Consider the following 17232-nt stretch of genomic DNA (forward strand, 5'->3'; position numbering starts at 1 on the left):
TTTTGTTCTTCTAATAAAGTTCTGTTTTTTAAGAATCTGATTGGGGTTTTTTGGGTGTTAAAAATCCAAGGCTGGTTTTGTGCTCATCTGGTTTGTTCTCATGCCTGCTCAGGAAAGGGGGGGTAAGGGCTTGGAAGGATATTTTGGGGGAAGACATCTCGAAGTGGTCTCTTCCTCTGCTCTTTGTTTAAATCGCTTGGTGATGGCAGTGTACCAGGTTTTTAATCTAAGCTGGTTCCCAAGGCAAGAAAGAAATCTGTGACTTGGGGAAGTTTTAACCTAAGCTGGTAAGAATAAGCTTAGGGGGTCTTTCATGCGGGTCCCCACATCTGTACCCTAGAGTTCAGAGTGGGGAAGGAACCTTGACAGGTACATTGATTTCTTCTGGAAAAAAAATTGACTGTGAAATCCTGAACAAAAATCACATCCACCACAATCACTCCACCACCATAGGACAGCAATGTGGTCCCTGAAAACCAACCCCAAGACAAAGGGGTCCCATCATACTTCTCAACCATGATAACTATGTCAGCGAGGCCAACCAACAACTCTCTGACACCACCTACTACAAAGAACTTGAAGACCCCACACCACAGTTCACCCAGGAATTTAAGGTTATCATACAGTCCTTCTCCAAACAACTCTAAGAGAAACTTACAACCTCATCCCCCACGAATCTACTCAAGGGACCTCACAGGCTCCCAGAACTAGGCTCAAGCCTGAACCTGAATATTTACACTGCAATTAAACGGCTCCTTAACTCGAGTCAAATGACACAGGCTAGCCGTGGCTTTTTAATTGCAATGTAGACATATCCTCGGAGTACCTTTCCCAGAAAACAGAGCTCTGTGTAGCTCAAAACCTTCTCTTTCACCAACAGACATTGGTCCAGTAAAAGATAACACCTCCCCCAGCTTGTCTCTCTAATATCATGGGACCAACACAGCTACAACAACACAGTATTCAACTCAAATAGTCATTCTTTGGAGCAGCGTGGTAGGTAACTTCTAACTGAACGGGCGACCATAGTTCTCACTTATCTTTCCATTTTATTCAATAAGGTTGAACTCTAGATTGCTGTTCAATACAGAAAAGAAGTTTCCCTCCATGAAAGCTGAAGATTAACTTCTTGTCCAGAAACATTTCGTGATACAATGGAATTTTTTAAACTGGTTTTCTACAGTACTTACAGCCAATACATGTGCTCCCAGAATATTCCAATGACAATCTAAAAGTGAAACTTAGTAGAAGCTGTCTGCTATTTTTCTGGGTCCAAGCTGAGTGAAATGCAAAACAGTGACCAGGCAACATGAACTGTAAAGTAAATTCAGTTTTAATAATTCCTTGACTTACCCAAGGTGATGGTTCTTAATATAAATGAGAATGTGTTAAACATGATTAACCTGAGTGTCAATTTAAGAGTTGCCCTGAAATGACTGTATGCAGTTCATTAATTGAGACGCTGGCTGCTTGGAATTTTTTAATAAAGGAAGGTGTCAGAGTTTCTCCTCACCTAACTGTGTAATCTTCATATAAGCAAATATCAAAGCAAGAAGGTATATTATAGGTGAGTATTTCGACTCAGGCTTTCCACATTTCTTAAAGCGTCTTTTTAAAAAATACAAAGAACAAAAACTTTTATCATCAGAACTGTTGGGGGAGCGGAATTTAAAACCGTTGCCTGTTACATCTTGATGTTGTGAAATTTTTTTAGGCAATATATCCTGTTCCCAGTTTTTAGTATTTAAGAAGAATGTTAAAGATGCCTGGAAAAGAAATGCACATGGTAACAGTGTTTAGATGGCTGTTTTAGGCAAATTGTTCAAATAAGGAATAGACATTGTTCAGTCATACCTGCTTAGTAATTTAAACATTAAGATTATCAGTCTTATAAAGGCGAGATGCTAGCTTTGAATTATCTTGATCTAAAATGGTGGTATTTTGCATTGGTGTATTTATTTCCATAGAAATAAATCTGTTCACCCTCTTGTGGTTTATAGTGAGATTGTACCTTTTGAAATGTCTACATGCATGTTTCCACTAAAGCGTAAACCTGATTAATGATTTATCTATTGATTATTTTTGTACAGGTTTGCTATTGTTCCATTCATTCTGTTGCTGTGGATGAAAATTAATATTTTTACATGTAGAAAGCCACAATTTTAAAATAAGCAGTAACAGATACTACTGTTGCTGTTTACTTTGCTTTTTCTCCATTACAATTGGGCTTAATACATGGGAGGCTGCAGATGTGAGTCCATTCTCAATGTTTATTTGGATGGCATTATCTAAAATGAAAAGGAGTACTTGTGGCACCTTACAGACTAACCAATTTATTTATCCGGGGTTCCCCCCTCCTCAGACGTTCTTGTTAAACCCTGGATTTGTGCTGGAAATGGCCCACCTTGATTATCATACACATTGTAAGGAGAGTGATCACTTTAGATAAGCTGTTACCAGCAGGAGAGTGGGGGGGGGGGAAGAAAACCTTTTGTAGTGATAAACACCCATTTTTTCATGGTTTGTGTGTATAAAAAGATCTTCTGTACTTTCCACAGTATGCATCCGATGAAGTGAGCTGTAGCTCACGAAAGCTTATGCTCAAATAAATTGGTTAGTCTCTAAGGTGCCACAAGTACTCCTTTTCTTTTTGCGAATACAGACTAACACGGCTGTTACTCTGAAATTATCTAAAATGGCAGCACTCTAAATGTGGACTTATACTCCACCTTCAGATTCATGGAATTCTTATTGAGGTGTGGATTCATTTAACTATTTCTGCCTTCATACGCATCTAAAATGAGTTATTTCTAAACTTCTATTTTCATAAGTACAAATTAACTAGCAAGAGATGTTAAGAGTAACAAGAAGGGTTTCTTCAGGTATGTTGGCAACGAGAGGAAAGCCAAGGAAAGTGTGGGCCCCTTACTGAATGAGGGAGGCAACCTAGTGACAGAGGATGTGGAAAAAGCTAATGTACTCAATGCTTTTTTTGCCTCTGTCTTCACGAACCAGGTCAGCTCCCAGACTGCTGCGCTGGGCAACACAGCATGGGGAGTAGGTGGCCAGCCCTCTGTGGAGAAAGAGGTGGTTAGGGATTATTTAGAAAAGCTGGACGTGCACAAGTCCATGGGGCCAGATGCGTTGCATCCGAGAGTGCTAAAGGAATTGGCGGCTGTGATTGCAGAGCCATTGGCCATTATCTTTGAAAACTCATGGTGATCGGGGGAAGTCCCGGATGACTGGAAAAAGGCTAATGTAGTGCCCATCTTTAAAAAAGGGAAGGAGGAGGATCCTGGGAACTACAGGCCAGTCAGCCTCACCTCAGTCCCCGGAAAAATCATGGATCAGGTCCTCAAGGAATCTATCCTGAAGCACTTACACGAGAGGAAAGTGATCAGGAACAATCAGCATGGATTCACCAAGGGAAGGTCATGCCTGACTAATCTAATCGCCTTCTATGATGAGATTACTGGTTCTGTGGATGAAGGGAAAGCAGTGGATGTATTGTTTCTTGACTTTAGCAAAGCTTTTGATCCGGTCTCCCACAGTATTCTTGTCAGCAAGTTAAAGAAGTATGGTCTGGATGAATGCACTATAAGGTGGGTAGAAAGTTGGCTAGATTGTCGGGCTCAGCGAGTAGTGATCAATGGCTCCATGTCTACTTGGCAGCCGGTATCAAGTGGAGTGCCCCAAGGGTCGGTCCTGGGGCCGGTTTTGTTCAATATCTTCATAAATGATCTGGAGGATGGTGTGGATTGCACTCTCTCAGCAAATTTGTGGATGATCCTAAACTAGGAGGCGTGGTAGATACAGTGGCAGGTAGGGATAGGATACAGAGGGACCTAGACAAATTGGAGGATTGGGCCAAAAGAAATCTGATGAGGTTCAACAAGGATAAGTGCAGGGTCCTGCACTTAGGACGGAAGAATCCAATGCACCGCTACAGACTAGGGACCGAATGGCTAGGCAGCAATTCTGCGGAAAAGGTCCTAGGGGTTACAGTGGACGAGAAGCTGGATATGAGTCAACAGTGTGCCCTTGTTGCCAAGAAGGCCAATGGCATTTTGGGATGTATAAATAGGGGCATAGCCAGCAGATCGAGGGACGTGATCGTTCCCCTCTATTCGACATTGGTGAGGCCTCATCTGGAGTACTGTGTCCAGTTTTGGGCCCCGCACTACAAGAAGGATGTGGAAAAATTGGAGAGAGTCCAGCGAAGGGCAACAAAAATGATTAGGGGTCTGGAACACATGACTTATGAGGAGAGGCTGAGGGAACTGGGATTGTTTAGTCTGCAGAAGAGAAGAATGAGGGGGGATTTGATAGCTGCTTTCAACTACCTGAGAGGTGGTTCCAAAGAGGATGGTTCTAGACTAGTCTCAGTGGTAGAAGAGGACAGGACAAGGAGTAATGGTCTCAAGTTGCAGTGGGGGAGGTTTAGGTTGGATATTAGGAAAAACTTTTTCACTAGGAGGGTGGTGAAACACTGGAATGCGTTACCTAGGGAGGTGGTAGAATCTCCTTCCTTAGAAGTTTTTAAGGTCAGGCTTGACAAAGCTCTGGCTGGGATGATTTAATTGGGGATTGGCCCTGCTTTGAGCAGGGGGTTGGACTAGATGACCTCCTGAGGTCCCTACTAACCCTGATATTCTATGATTCTATGAAATGATTCTTTTCTTCCACCTATTGCCCCTCCAAAAAGGAGTTTATAATCAATAGTCTGAGGTATGTTTACTTCAGAATTCTTTGTATTCTGTGTGAAATAGTGAATGGACCTTGATAAGGCAATATAATTATTATGCTGTCTGGAGTGGCTCATGACAGAGAATGCTGACCTCAGGGCAGACTGTCGAAAGCAGGGCAGACACCCCAAACTGATGTTATGTTCTATAATTAGATTTCACCAACTCAGTAACAAATGTGAACTCCTAGATCGCTGTAACAGTTCTACCAGAGAGTCACAAACAGTCCCCTGGGGCTCTCCAGTCTCTTGCCACATTGGCAAGCTGGACTTAGTGATAAACAGTCATTTATACAAAAAATCACAAAATATTCAGGTTGCTTCCAGTCCTAGGAGATCCATCACTTACCCCAGATCAATTTTTACCTTAGATCTCATGCCAAAGATAACACCTGCAGCCAATCCTGTAATTAACTAAAGATCTATTAGCTAGGAAAAAGAAATGATTTATTTACAGGTTAAAACAAGCAAGCATATAAACACAAATGAGTTTCAGTCTGTGATTCAAAAGGGGTCAGATGTAGTAATCTGTCAGCATTTAATGTCTTCAGGGCTGAACCCAGGTCGACCCTGGGGATCTCTGTTTTTTGTTTCATAGCTCCAGCCCTTGCGAGAGTCCAAACAGCAAAGAGATGAAAAATTTTCATGTCATCTGTTTTTATTTCCCTCTTCCAACATTCAAATAGATGGCCGGAGGCCTTCTGTACATACTTGTAGATGGGTGGATGAGGCAATTAACAAAGCTTTTTTTCTATGATGGCCCACTTAATTTTTGATAGCCCTTCTGAATGGGCAGTGGGAGCCACTATTCCCATCTGAATTCACACATTCAAAGCAGGCATTTTTATAATTATAAAACACTTACGTTTTACCTTGCAGGGTGGAATACAGACATTACAAGTGAGATTAATGCAGACAGCAATTTGCAATAATTTCATAGCTTCTAAGCTTTAAATACATGCTTATAAGACTAATATCTGTTTTGAACAAAACTAGTATATAGGTAAACTGCTTTGGTTTCCAGCTATGAGTTTCAGTTCTTAGCTAACGCCTACGGCCTTGGCCAGAACTGGCACTTGGTTTACCAGCGTCACAATTTTTTTCAGTGTTTCGCTTTTTTTTCTGAAATTGGTTCTGAAATACAGTCCTGTAATTCATCATAACTTGTACCACATTTTCTCTTTATTCTTCATACAGATATGGGGGAACATTTCAAAATATTTCAGTAAAACTACCAATCACATTGAACAAATTTTTCCAACCTACGGAGATGGCCTCTCAAGACTTCTTCCAGCGCTGGAAACAACTGAGCAAGTAAGATTTGAACCCAGATTGTAAATTTCTCAGTGAAAGGGCTGTGTTGAATAATATCTAGCTTAGTGGTGCTTCATTTCCCATTACTTATATTTACTTATATCAAATACTTCAATATAAGTAAATACTGCTGTTGAACTTCAGCACTCTACCAGCCATGCTCTTGTGTTATATATTTTTATAGCATGATACTAACTTGTATGTTTCTCACAGTCCTCAGCAAGAAATGCAGAACATCTTTAAAGCAAAGCATCCGATGGATACAGAGATCACAAAGGCAAAGGTAGGTAACAGTGTGGTATTTTAACAGACGGATTTCAGATTTGGAGCAGTGGCATTAACAAATGTAATGAATCTATTGATGCTGACATTTTATTTTGTCCCTCTTTTTTTTTTTTTCTTTGGGGCATTTGAGTCTTGCTGCTTAGGCATGAACACATTGCAAATTAGTCAGTGAGGTAATTGCACTTAGCAGCATGGAAATATCTGTAGGATTTCCATAGGTCTTAATCCAATTTGGTTTATTTCGAAAAGTTCTAGAGCTTGTTGAGAAGAACATTGAAATGGTTTATTCTGAAATGTGAACTTCATTCATGAAATTGAATTGCAGGGAACTTCAAAGCCTACTCTCTACTAGAGCTACTAAAAAAAAATAGATTTTGAAAATGTTTTTCGTGTAAGTGTTTCCTTTTTGTCAAAATGTTTTGACTAAATCTACCTGGTCAAAAAGCAGGGTGAAAACTGACTCTTTGTTGACATGGTGAAATAAGAAAACTTTCAGCCAGCCCCTCCTTTTTTTACCATTCATGCCCTGTTTATCGCTCAACTGTTTGCTGTTATACTTGTATATTCCATGAAATCCTATTAGCATGATTAAATATTCCAGTGAAAACTTCACTGCATACCATCTGGCAACTGGAGTTAAAATCTGGCTAATCATCAGATAGGGTGATGAATATCTGTTAGCCGTTTAGCATGGGTGGTGTGTCAATATGGGGCAGTTTTGGGCCACTCTAGTTCAGTGCCCCTTCACCGTACATCCATTTTTATAATCTTTGTAAAAAAAACGTAACTGACTGGATTGCTTTGTATACTTTCTATGCAAGACTTCCTGTATAAGTTGAAGTTCCTTGTTTGAATTCCCTTATTTACTAAAAGCAAGCAAATTAGTATTGTACATTCAGACATTGCTATCTCAATGATCCATACCTGTTTGCTCAGAAAGAGACCATGTTAAGCTTACCGTGCTGCCAAAGAAATAGAGCTGAACTATAACTCCAGATATAGAATCTGCTCTCAAACTTAGGAAAGTTCTAATTCTGATTATTAATCATGTTTATTACAGTACTACCTATGGACAAGCAAGATCAGGACCCCCCACTGTCCTGAACACTGTGCAAAGAATAGCAGACAGTCCCTGCCCTGAAGATCTTACAATTTAAATAAACAAGCAAGCCAGAGGGCAGGGGAAAGGGCTAGAGCATGCAAGCAGAGTGTGATAGTGGCAAGCATCATGTTCCATTGAGTCTTTTGTGGTGCTAAATGCATCAACACCTCAATAAGAATTCCATGAATCTGAACTGGAGTATAAGTCCACATTTAAAGTGCTGCCATTTTAGATAGTGCCGACCAAATGTTGAGAATGGACTCACAACTGCAGCCTCCCATGTATTAAGCCCAATTGTAATGGAGAAAAAGCAAAGTAAACAGCAGTAGTAGTATCTGTTACTGCTTACTTTAAAACTGGGGATGGGGTTTAGTTAAGAGGTGATTAAATGGAAAGACCGTGAAAGGAAGAGGGGCTAGGGGAAATGGAGCAGGTGAGGAGGAGAGGAAGGTATGAGGGACAGGTGTGGAGAAGACTTAAATGTCTGAATCCAGAGAACTCAGACCCCTCATCCTATTTATAAGTGTTGCTACTACTTGAGTGCCAAACAAGTTTATCTTCAAAGTTCAGTTTGTGATATAGGAGCAGTGTTCAGATGTCAGAATTCCTATGCTACTATTGCTGCTGTGAATAGGCTGTTTCATGAGCATTCTTGGACACTTTTTGTATTTTTGTCTTCCTGCCCCTGCAGTGTCTCTAAACCAAGTCTCTGTTTGGGTTTTCTTTGATAGATCATTGGCTTTGGCTCTGCCCTCCTTGAAGAGGTAGATCCCAACCCTGCTAATTTTGTTGGTGCTGGTATAATACACACAAAAACTACCCAGATTGGATGTTTGCTGCGTCTTGAACCCAACCTTCAGGCACAGGTACCTGCTTTTGTATTTGCAAGTTAAATATAAGTTCCGGTTTACAGAAACAGAATAAAACTGATCTTACCAACGTTTCTGACTAAACATGCCTTGTGCTTTTTTTTAAAAATAACGTGCAATAGAAGTAGTTATGTGATGTCTCACTCAGTTGTTAATGTCAATAAACCCCAAATAGGTTGAAAACCAAGGCCGCTGGTTCTGGCTTTGGCTTTCAGCAGGCTACTTTTCAGCTTTCCAAAGGCCTCCGCTGTTTTGCATGCATGCTCACGTATTTTGTTACTCTGAGATTCTTCCCTGGAAAATATACCATCCTATCATCAAACTACAACTCTCCTTATTGTACAGAGGACGCTAAATTAATCTTAATAGTCTTTTTTGTATTTGTTTGATACACCCTTGAAGGTTTAAAAGCTTCTTACTAAATTTTCCCTTCAACATCTTAGACAAAACTGATTTTTTTTTTTGCTATCTCTGTTTCTAAATGAACGAAATATAGCTCTGTTTTGTCTACTGCTTTGTGAATCAGCAGTGGAAGAATGCACATCTCTAGAAATAGTGTTTGCTACTGTTGTAAAATCAAAGGGACTGAACGTGATGACTGTGTTTTATGTTTCCTGGTGATGAATGAAATGTATTGCTTGGGAATCCAGGTTTGGTGTACAAATCTCTGCTTCCCAAGTTGATGGGGTTAGTGAGAATGCCTTTATTTGCTCTGAATCAATTCCTCCTCTTCCTGCTGCTGAGTGATCACTTAATGGGTTTTCAAGGATTGTCCATATTTCAGTACCAAGGTATGGTAGCAGAGATTTGAAAATTCTAGATAGGCAGTTAAACAGGAAAAACTATTTATTTTAGAGCAGAGTTAGATCTGGGGAAATCCTAGTGGGAAAAGTACATTAAACACCTTCAGAGCTCAGAGGACCTGCCCCACAGACTTTCAATATTATTTGTGCCTGAATAAAATTGTCAGTGTCTCACATGAAAATTACTAGCCATTGCTCAAATCACAGCTAAGTGGCACCTGTACCGCTTTGTTACTTAATCTGTACACTTCTTCTGATACATCCATCTAAATGCAGACATGTTTCACTGTTGTCTTATAATACATAGATTTCTTATGTGCTCTCTTTCAGATGTATAGACTCACACTACGAACAAGTAAAGAAACAGTATCTCAGCGATTATGTGAACTGCTGTCAGAACAGTTTTAATGGTAACAAGATGAGTCCAGTTTTGTTTCTCCATTTCTGCCATAGTTGTCCTCATCCTACTGCAAATAAATGTCTTGTACATCAGTGTCTGAGTACTGCAGCATTACCCACCACCAACTTCCAGCCTTAAAAGGACTTGTCCCTTTCATATGAAATTAAGGATGTAAAATGTACGGTATAAAATGACTTCTAGATATAAAAAAATCATGGCTTTTTAGCTTATGCTATATAAAGGGTGGGAGAGATGTCTATCTTAATTGTGCTCTTTTTTTTTTTTTTTTTGCCGAAGCTGGGCTTTTTAAAACTTAACTAAAGGGAAATGAGCTTAGGCAAGTGTGATAACTCTGAGTATTTTCATTGAAATGCCACTGTAAATTGCTGGTAGCATGGTGCTTTAGTGCCTTTACTAAGTGCACCTTTCTGCTTTGAGCTAAAAGAAACCTAATGTAATGTCCAGTGAGCTTAATTCATATGTTAGCAGAAGGTCAGACTGACCAATCTGCAAGGAATTGATCCAACATTTCTGTTCTGGATTAAGATAGTCAGAAGTGGCGTGACTGGTTGACTGAACTCATGAGTGAAGTTTCTTAAAGGTTTTGGCATCTAGTCTGTGATGGGTAGAGAGGACCGATTCCAAGGTATGTTTTTAAATTTTGTTGTTCAGTCAGAGCACTGCAGTATCACACAGAATATATTGCTTAGTCAGTGTAGCATTAATATTCAGTTGACTTCTACTGCACATGTAAAATTTTTTAGGACCAAAAAATTTGAAAAGTTTAATATTCTCAACATCGCCCTTTAAACTAGCTTTGAGTTCAGTTTTTTTTCTCCTTTTTGCAGTACAGGACTCAGGAGGAATTTTTTTGCTTAGCAATTATTTATAATTCAATTGAGGAAGAGGAGGATGTAAGAAATCCAAAATGAATTGCGTGAATTGTCCTCCAGAGTCAATATTGGGTCATTTGTTCTATACACGTCTGTTTTTTCATCTTGAGGAAAGCACTACGTTAACTAGGCTTGGTTTTCCTGTTCTTAGTCAAATGGAGCAACTGAGGATAGGAAGGATGTGCATTTGGTTTTTCTGTTCCCTGTCAGATTGTTCCTTGGTAATGCTGATTACATAGTTAACACTGCATTAGTCATGGAGAGCAGGTTATGATCACATGATGCTGCAACACAAAAAGAGAGGGTGGGGAGAAATCATTCTGATCCTCAAGGCACAACATGTCCATCTGACCTTTTAAAAAATGAAGTACAGGATCTAATTTTAAACCATATTTTCTCAGATAACATTTGTTTAATCGTGTGACCAAATTGCTGGGCAGTGAATAATTAATATTTGTACAATTCCTTCTCTGCACTGCAGAGAAGCATAGTACTGGTGAAAATCTCCTACAGTCATGTCAGGTATGTGGGTTGGTTTCTTTTGAGGTGGGAGTAGAAAGGCTATAATTAGCTTTTACGGTAGTTTTCCTGACTCTATGCATTAAATAGCTCATTGTTCTACAAGAGCAAAGATTTGCATCTCCTCTGAAGAAATCAAACATAATTATCTTATTTAGATCCTTCAGACTTTTAGATGCACCAAAGGTTACCTAAGCAGATCAAGCTCTGCAGTTAAGACAGCTGCTAATTCCCAGCCTATCAACAGTAGCGATGTGTGGGACAGATTTAATACAAAGGAGCGTGTCTGCCATCACTGGAGTCACAAGTTACAAGCAACCCCTCATATTCAAACTGTAAAATTTCTCTTTGAGACAATATATAAATCTCTTTGAGACATACTGTCTTACAGTATGTACATTTGTAACCAGGCACACCCTTACTATGATGGCTTGAGATGCAGTGCTAGTAAGATGTTGGAATTGCACACTAAATGAGGCTTCTGTTGCCATGCAGCACAATGCACTTGTGAGGGAATTGGATTCTGCATGACTAAACATGCCTTGTGACTTCTTACTTTTTAGATGACTTAGGCAATGGAACTGGATAGGTATTAACTTGATTCAGTCAAGGGCCAGTGATGTATTTTGAATGTAAGTTAAAAATGAAAGACAAAATCCTTCAGAAGTGACTAGTGATTGTGGATGCCACAATTTTTGGGTGCTTAAGTTGAGATTGCTTACAGGGGCCAGATTTTCTGACAGTGTTGAGCACCCTCTGTCTGAAAATCAGGCCCCTTTAGGGTTTCCCAAGTTGGGCACCAACAAATCACTAGCCATCCTTTAAAACCTCTGACGTCTCCTACAAACAAGTTTGGCTAGGTAAACTGAAGTACTGTATGAAACTACCTTCTGAATTTGGCAATTAAAAATAATGGACAGTAACTAGGACCAGTGAAGTCCCAAATGACCCTTTGTTGGGGGGTAAAGGGGGTGTCCCACGTAAGCCCTTTTAATGGGCCCATTTTTGTGCCCTTGGAACCTGTGCTGTTGTGTGCTATATTATAAAAATTTGAGATGTTAAACTATGCTATGTTAAAGTGAGTGCTGCAGCAGATGCAAGGAGAGAGCTGCTATTTCATTCTTCCAAATCCTATTGTACATCTGTCCCTCTGGAAATACAGATACTATACCTTCATTAAAGGACACCCTGAGACACTGTTTTTGTGTACTGTTTTAGTTCACTTTGCTTTGGTTCAAGTTGTGGTGAATTATGTATTAAATATGGGGAGGAGGAAGGAGAAGGATTAATAAATGTCTTAGAATGTTGGATGTATTAAAAAAAAGTAATCAAGCTTTATTCAAATGTCCACAATTCTGTATTGGATGAGATGTTTCAGAGAGCCACACTAGCAGTGTTGTGAACAAAACTAAAGACACATATTGTTCGCTTTGTGAAATGATGGTTGGACATTACCAAAGTGATTGTATCCTCTCTCAAGCAGTTTATGCAGTGAAAACAGTATTATTGTTCAAAGTACAGTATTAGGCATTGACACATGAAAATAACTGAACAGCAGGACAGAATATCATGCACTTTTTGATCTACACTCCAGTGTGTAACATTTATGGTGATCATTTCATTTGTATGAATCAAAAGAAAATTCTGACAAATTGGAGGATTTTCTTATGACTATATAGAAGATTGAAAAGAAATAAATGCATCAAAAGAACTGTTACCTTGAAATGAAAAATAAATGGTTAGAACAGTAATCTAATATATTTATCTGTCTTCCATGTTACTTTCATGTTTTGGAGGGGGAAGGGGGAGTATGCTAAAATGTATTTGGATGTAATACATCATAGTTTTTCAAATACTGTACTGTACAGTACTTCATCTGCAAAACAAAAAGGCTTTCTTCTCCTACATGTAATGTGGGAAACAAAACTACATAAATGAGGTTTATGTTTTGAAAAGTGACTATTGTGTATATATAGAGTAACGTGGGGTTCTGTACTAATCTCTTAGAATTCTTTACTTGAAGAATCTGAAAGTCTGTTTCTGACTTTCACTTGATCACCAGTTATTAAAAAATACTGCATTTGAAACTGTAAAATAATTTGGATGCATGAGCTGTAAGACAATCCAGCTCACTCTCCCATGGTGGGTTTTTAGTGCCAATGCACTAACAGGAATAAAGTAATGAAAATGTCTCAGTTAGCTGATGGAATGCTGAATACACACAAGGGCCCATCTGCTAAGTAAAGTGGTGTTGCTTTTTTTTGGACCACAACATCACTTATTTTATCTGTATCAAAACTCCTTCATTGTGGTGCACTTTCCAATTGCACATACTAAACTTTTGCATTACTCTAGTCAAGCAGTTGTGATTTGCAAAGCAAATTGTGCAAAGTTATAAAAACTTGCACTGATTTTCTGCACTGTCAGTTAAGTGATTTTGCAGGTAATCTTGACTTTTAAGGTCTTTTTTAAGAATTGTTGAGCACCCTGACGTCTAAAGAAAGCTCCAGATGCTCAGCATTTCTAAATATCAGACTGTTTAATTCAGGTGCTACCATTCCCTCATATCTCTTGTTCCATTTACACAGTTCTCCTGTAGTATGTAACCACAAATTCAAATGAGTATGGACTGGTTGTGTCTCTGTATCCAGTAAAATACATATCATGAGTAAAATACCATCTCCTTGACAGTATTTGTGTGTTACTCTAATCTTAATAGGTTAGTCTTTTGCCTACCCATTCTGCTTTGAACTAATTACTTATTGAAAATATAGGCAGCCATATTCTGAACAGCAAATTGGATCATTTCACTATAGAGTCCATTAGATATTAGGTAGTCTGGTTCCTGTTGGAATAGGATTGCTCCTTACTGTACATTTGTTGACATCCTGAACAAAAATGGGGTTTTCTCTGGATCCCCTAGTATCTGAACTGATACTGACCACCTTAACTTTAATCTTCCTTTCAGTATAACTGATAAGCTGCCTCAGACTGACTTTCCTTTGCTCTTCAGTCCTTATGTGCACCCAAGTAGTGCTCTTCCATTCCACCTTCCAGCACTTACAGCTTTGGCTGATCTTGTTGGGGGCCAGAACAGCACACGAGCTGCTGTCCTCTTTCTTGAACTGCATGCATTGAGGTGCATTGGGTGAATCACCCCACATCCTGGGGTGTGCAATCTGGAACAGTTTTCAAAACCCCTGTGCTGTCAAATGCTCTATGTATCAGGGAAGAGGGCAGCTGGTGCACAGAGGTGTCTGGGTCAGAAGTTTCTTGTTAATATCGGGAGGATGGTGGGAGTTTCCCTGCGTAGAGGAGAGAGCCAGGGAGGGAGTCTGGAAGGCTAGGAAGGGTGAACAGCAATGTCATCTCATTGTTAACAAATACTTATTTCTAATCTGCCAGACTTTCCTGCACTCACATGGAAAAGCCCCCGCTTCAGTCTGTTCCATACCCACAATAACGTTTGGGCCTGGAGGATTCTCTAGGAGCCCATTAACACTTTTTTTCCCCAGCTACATAATTGCTTCAGAGCTATACATATAAACCGTCCTCAGCAAGACTTGATCATCTGCTGCCTTGAGGGAGTCAAAGATCAAATTATAGAACCCAAGTCTCCTGTGTGGCTGCTAAATGCACTAATCATAGAACAACAAAATCTAACCATTAGGTAGACTTCTGATTAGTCAAATAATTTACACTTGTAAGTGTCTTATTAAAAAAGTTGTTGGCTATTGCAAGTCTCTCTCTTGTTATATGGTTTAATTAATTGCAAGAGTTCCATTAAAACTCGGTCCAGCACTTCAATACATTTAATCATATTCTGAATTAATCTATTGTTCCTTTCTTATGTAGGAAACATAGGAATATGATGAATGCCCACTAAACAAAAATACCTGACCAATCATGCAGATGTGGGGAAACACCTGAGGAGCTGTGCTGGTTTCGATATTTCCAGGACTGGTGATCATCACTTAAAAAGCTAGTCATACCATATTTTATTGTAGTCCTGAATTACCATGACATTTACCATTAAAATATTAGCATTCCAAGGGTGGTACAGTAGTACATTATCTAACACCAAATTTCTCCTTGTGTAAACACTTCCAGCAACCTAACAATTTTTGTTGTCTGATCTCCGTCTCATGTTAGCTTTCTGACAGTGAAGTGCCCAGAGCTGAATTATTCCTGATTAAGCTGCACTAGAACTGTGTTAAGTGTTCTGTAGGAGGAGAAGAAGAATGCAGTGATGCACTGCGGGGGTAGAGGGCACATAGTTGGCCTCTCTCAAAGAATAGCTTAGGAATAAATGCTAGGGTTGGGGTAACTTCCTGCATCTGGAGTTCTCCTGTGTCTATATCTAATATCCTTACGCCTCAAGAGCACGTTTTTTGCCTTAGGAATCCATTGTTGGACATTTTAAAAAATTCCTTAGGGGCTGGTACTATCAGACTGCTTTTAGAAAGGTGTCTAAACCTCTTTTCCCAGTTGAAATTAGAGAAGTTGGACAACACCATACTATCAATATACATGGTGTATTTTTCAGAACTTAAACATGTCCAGCAAGTGTACTTTGTTCGCCACACGGTGTCTGCATCTCCTCATTGGAAGACACGGTTAAATGGGGAAAACATGAACAGCTTCCCCATTCCCTCAGTGTACTCTTCTGCAAGCGCACATGGTTTGATAGACAAAGGGGAGAAATTTGTTAGCCTTGCAGATGGAGAAAAAGAGAAGAGTATTCCCCCTGAAGAGGGGGAAAGATAGATACAATGTAAAGGAGAGGATATATGATGGTGTCAAATGCAAACTAAGGGGTCAGATAAGATGTGGATGGCATAGAGGCCATAAGACTTGGCCAGAAAATCTTATTCAAAATCTTTGAGTGGCTTCAGTAGAATGAAGAGTCAGAGTCCATATGGGAAAGGATCTAAGATGGAACTGGAGGAGGAATTAAAAGGTATGACAATAAACATGTTCAGGTTAGAAGAGAAGATGATGGGGCAGTAGTTGAAGTAGGAGGAGATGAGGAATGATTTTGAGGTAAGGAGGCCAGGGTTTGCTCATGTAAAGAGGGAAAAGAAGCCAGAGGGCAGAGAGTTTGATGAGGCTAAGGCTAGTGCAGCAGTGAGATGAGTGCAGATGGGATGCAGCTTAGAGAAGAGAAGGAATTAAGTTGGGGTGATAGTTGATGAAGAGCAGGCAGGAGAGTCTGTCTGACATGGGAGGAGAATGGGGCATGAAAGAAAGAAGAGAAGAGGAGAGTGAAGGAAGATTCACATGCAGAAAAGAAGGAAGGGGCAGTTGGGGGAGAGTGTTTTATGGAGAACTGAAGGTTGCAAATAGTTAAGGGTAGTGGGCATAGGAGTTTGAGAGGATGAAGTAGTGCTGCTTGTCCAAAAAGATAGCAAAACTGAAGGAGAGAAAAGAGCAGGAATTTGTGGGTCTGGGACTTTCTCCAAAGGTAGCTACTGGTGCAGGGCTGGAGGAAGTGGTTGCTGGTGAATCAGAGTATGGAGTTAGTGGAATGAGACATTTTGAGGACCACTCCGACCAGTGAGAGGTTCTGTCATCACTTGCCCTTTGTGCTGTGCAACCATGGTTTAGATTCTTGACAGCAGTAGCCAGACCACAAGCATAAGGTCTCACCCTGGCTCTCACCAGCCCAGTTACTCTGTGCAGGGTGACACCATTGGCGTTTCCAGTCTCCTGAGTCTCCCCTGGTTCTTAAATATCAGACAGTCAGACTCCATTCCTCTCTGTTTTGTCACCCCCACAGGTGTGAAATCAGCCCCCCAATTAGCTCAAATTGGCATACACACTCCCCACATTTTGCATACCAGAGACCTGTTTGGGATAAAAATAAAAAGTTTAATAGAAAAATTTGATTCCAAGATGAAATAGTAAAGCCAAAATACAAGTTACACAGAAAATAAATATAAAGATACAACTTCAGGCATTACACTTCCATAATAGATAAAGTCCCTTTTTCAATAAGATGGCTGTTGCCTAAAACAGTTTTCCAGTGTACCCCTTACCTGTAGGAGTGCTCCAGCGTTCATTGCAGCCTCCTGCCTCACGACTGTTCCTTAAATTCAGATTAAAAAAGCTCACTTCCAAGCCTACTTTTAAAAGGTCTTTTTGTTCCTTTAGTCCACAGTAACTCATGGTTAATCAGAGTGTGGCCGGGGGGGAATCCCTCCTGACTGGATGTTCAAGAGCGATGATTTTTTTTTTCTTTTTCAATTTGGAGTTGTCTCAGTGTCTTTCCATTAACTCTAACGATCCATCATTGTCTTTTCC

General features: G+C 39.9%; 1 protein-coding gene across 7 annotated transcripts in view; it reads left to right on the top strand.

Annotated features, from left to right (window-relative positions):
- AP2A2 (adaptor related protein complex 2 subunit alpha 2) overlaps positions 1–16096 on the top strand; it is a 100901-nt gene extending 84805 nt beyond the window's left edge. For 4 of the 7 annotated variants that reach the window (XM_073347189.2, XM_073347192.2, XM_073347191.2 and 1 more), the window contains 4 exons: positions 5942–6058; positions 6272–6341; positions 8177–8311; positions 9448–12128. In XM_073347189.2, coding sequence (XP_073203290.1) covers positions 5942–6058; positions 6272–6341; positions 8177–8311; positions 9448–9525 — 400 coding nt within the window. In that variant the 3' untranslated portion in view covers positions 9526–12128. Of the gene's footprint in view, positions 1–5941; positions 6059–6271; positions 6342–8176; positions 8312–9447; positions 12129–14784 lie in introns of those variants that run through there. The other 3 variants (XR_012159320.2, XM_073347187.2, XM_073347188.2) reach the window with 3 other exon arrangements.
- Positions 16097–17232: the final 1136 nt, after the last annotated feature.

The sequence above is a fragment of the Lepidochelys kempii genome, chromosome 6 (genome assembly GCF_965140285.1).
Source record: "Lepidochelys kempii isolate rLepKem1 chromosome 6, rLepKem1.hap1, whole genome shotgun sequence".
In the NCBI taxonomy this organism is placed as follows: Eukaryota; Metazoa; Chordata; order Testudines; family Cheloniidae; genus Lepidochelys; species Lepidochelys kempii.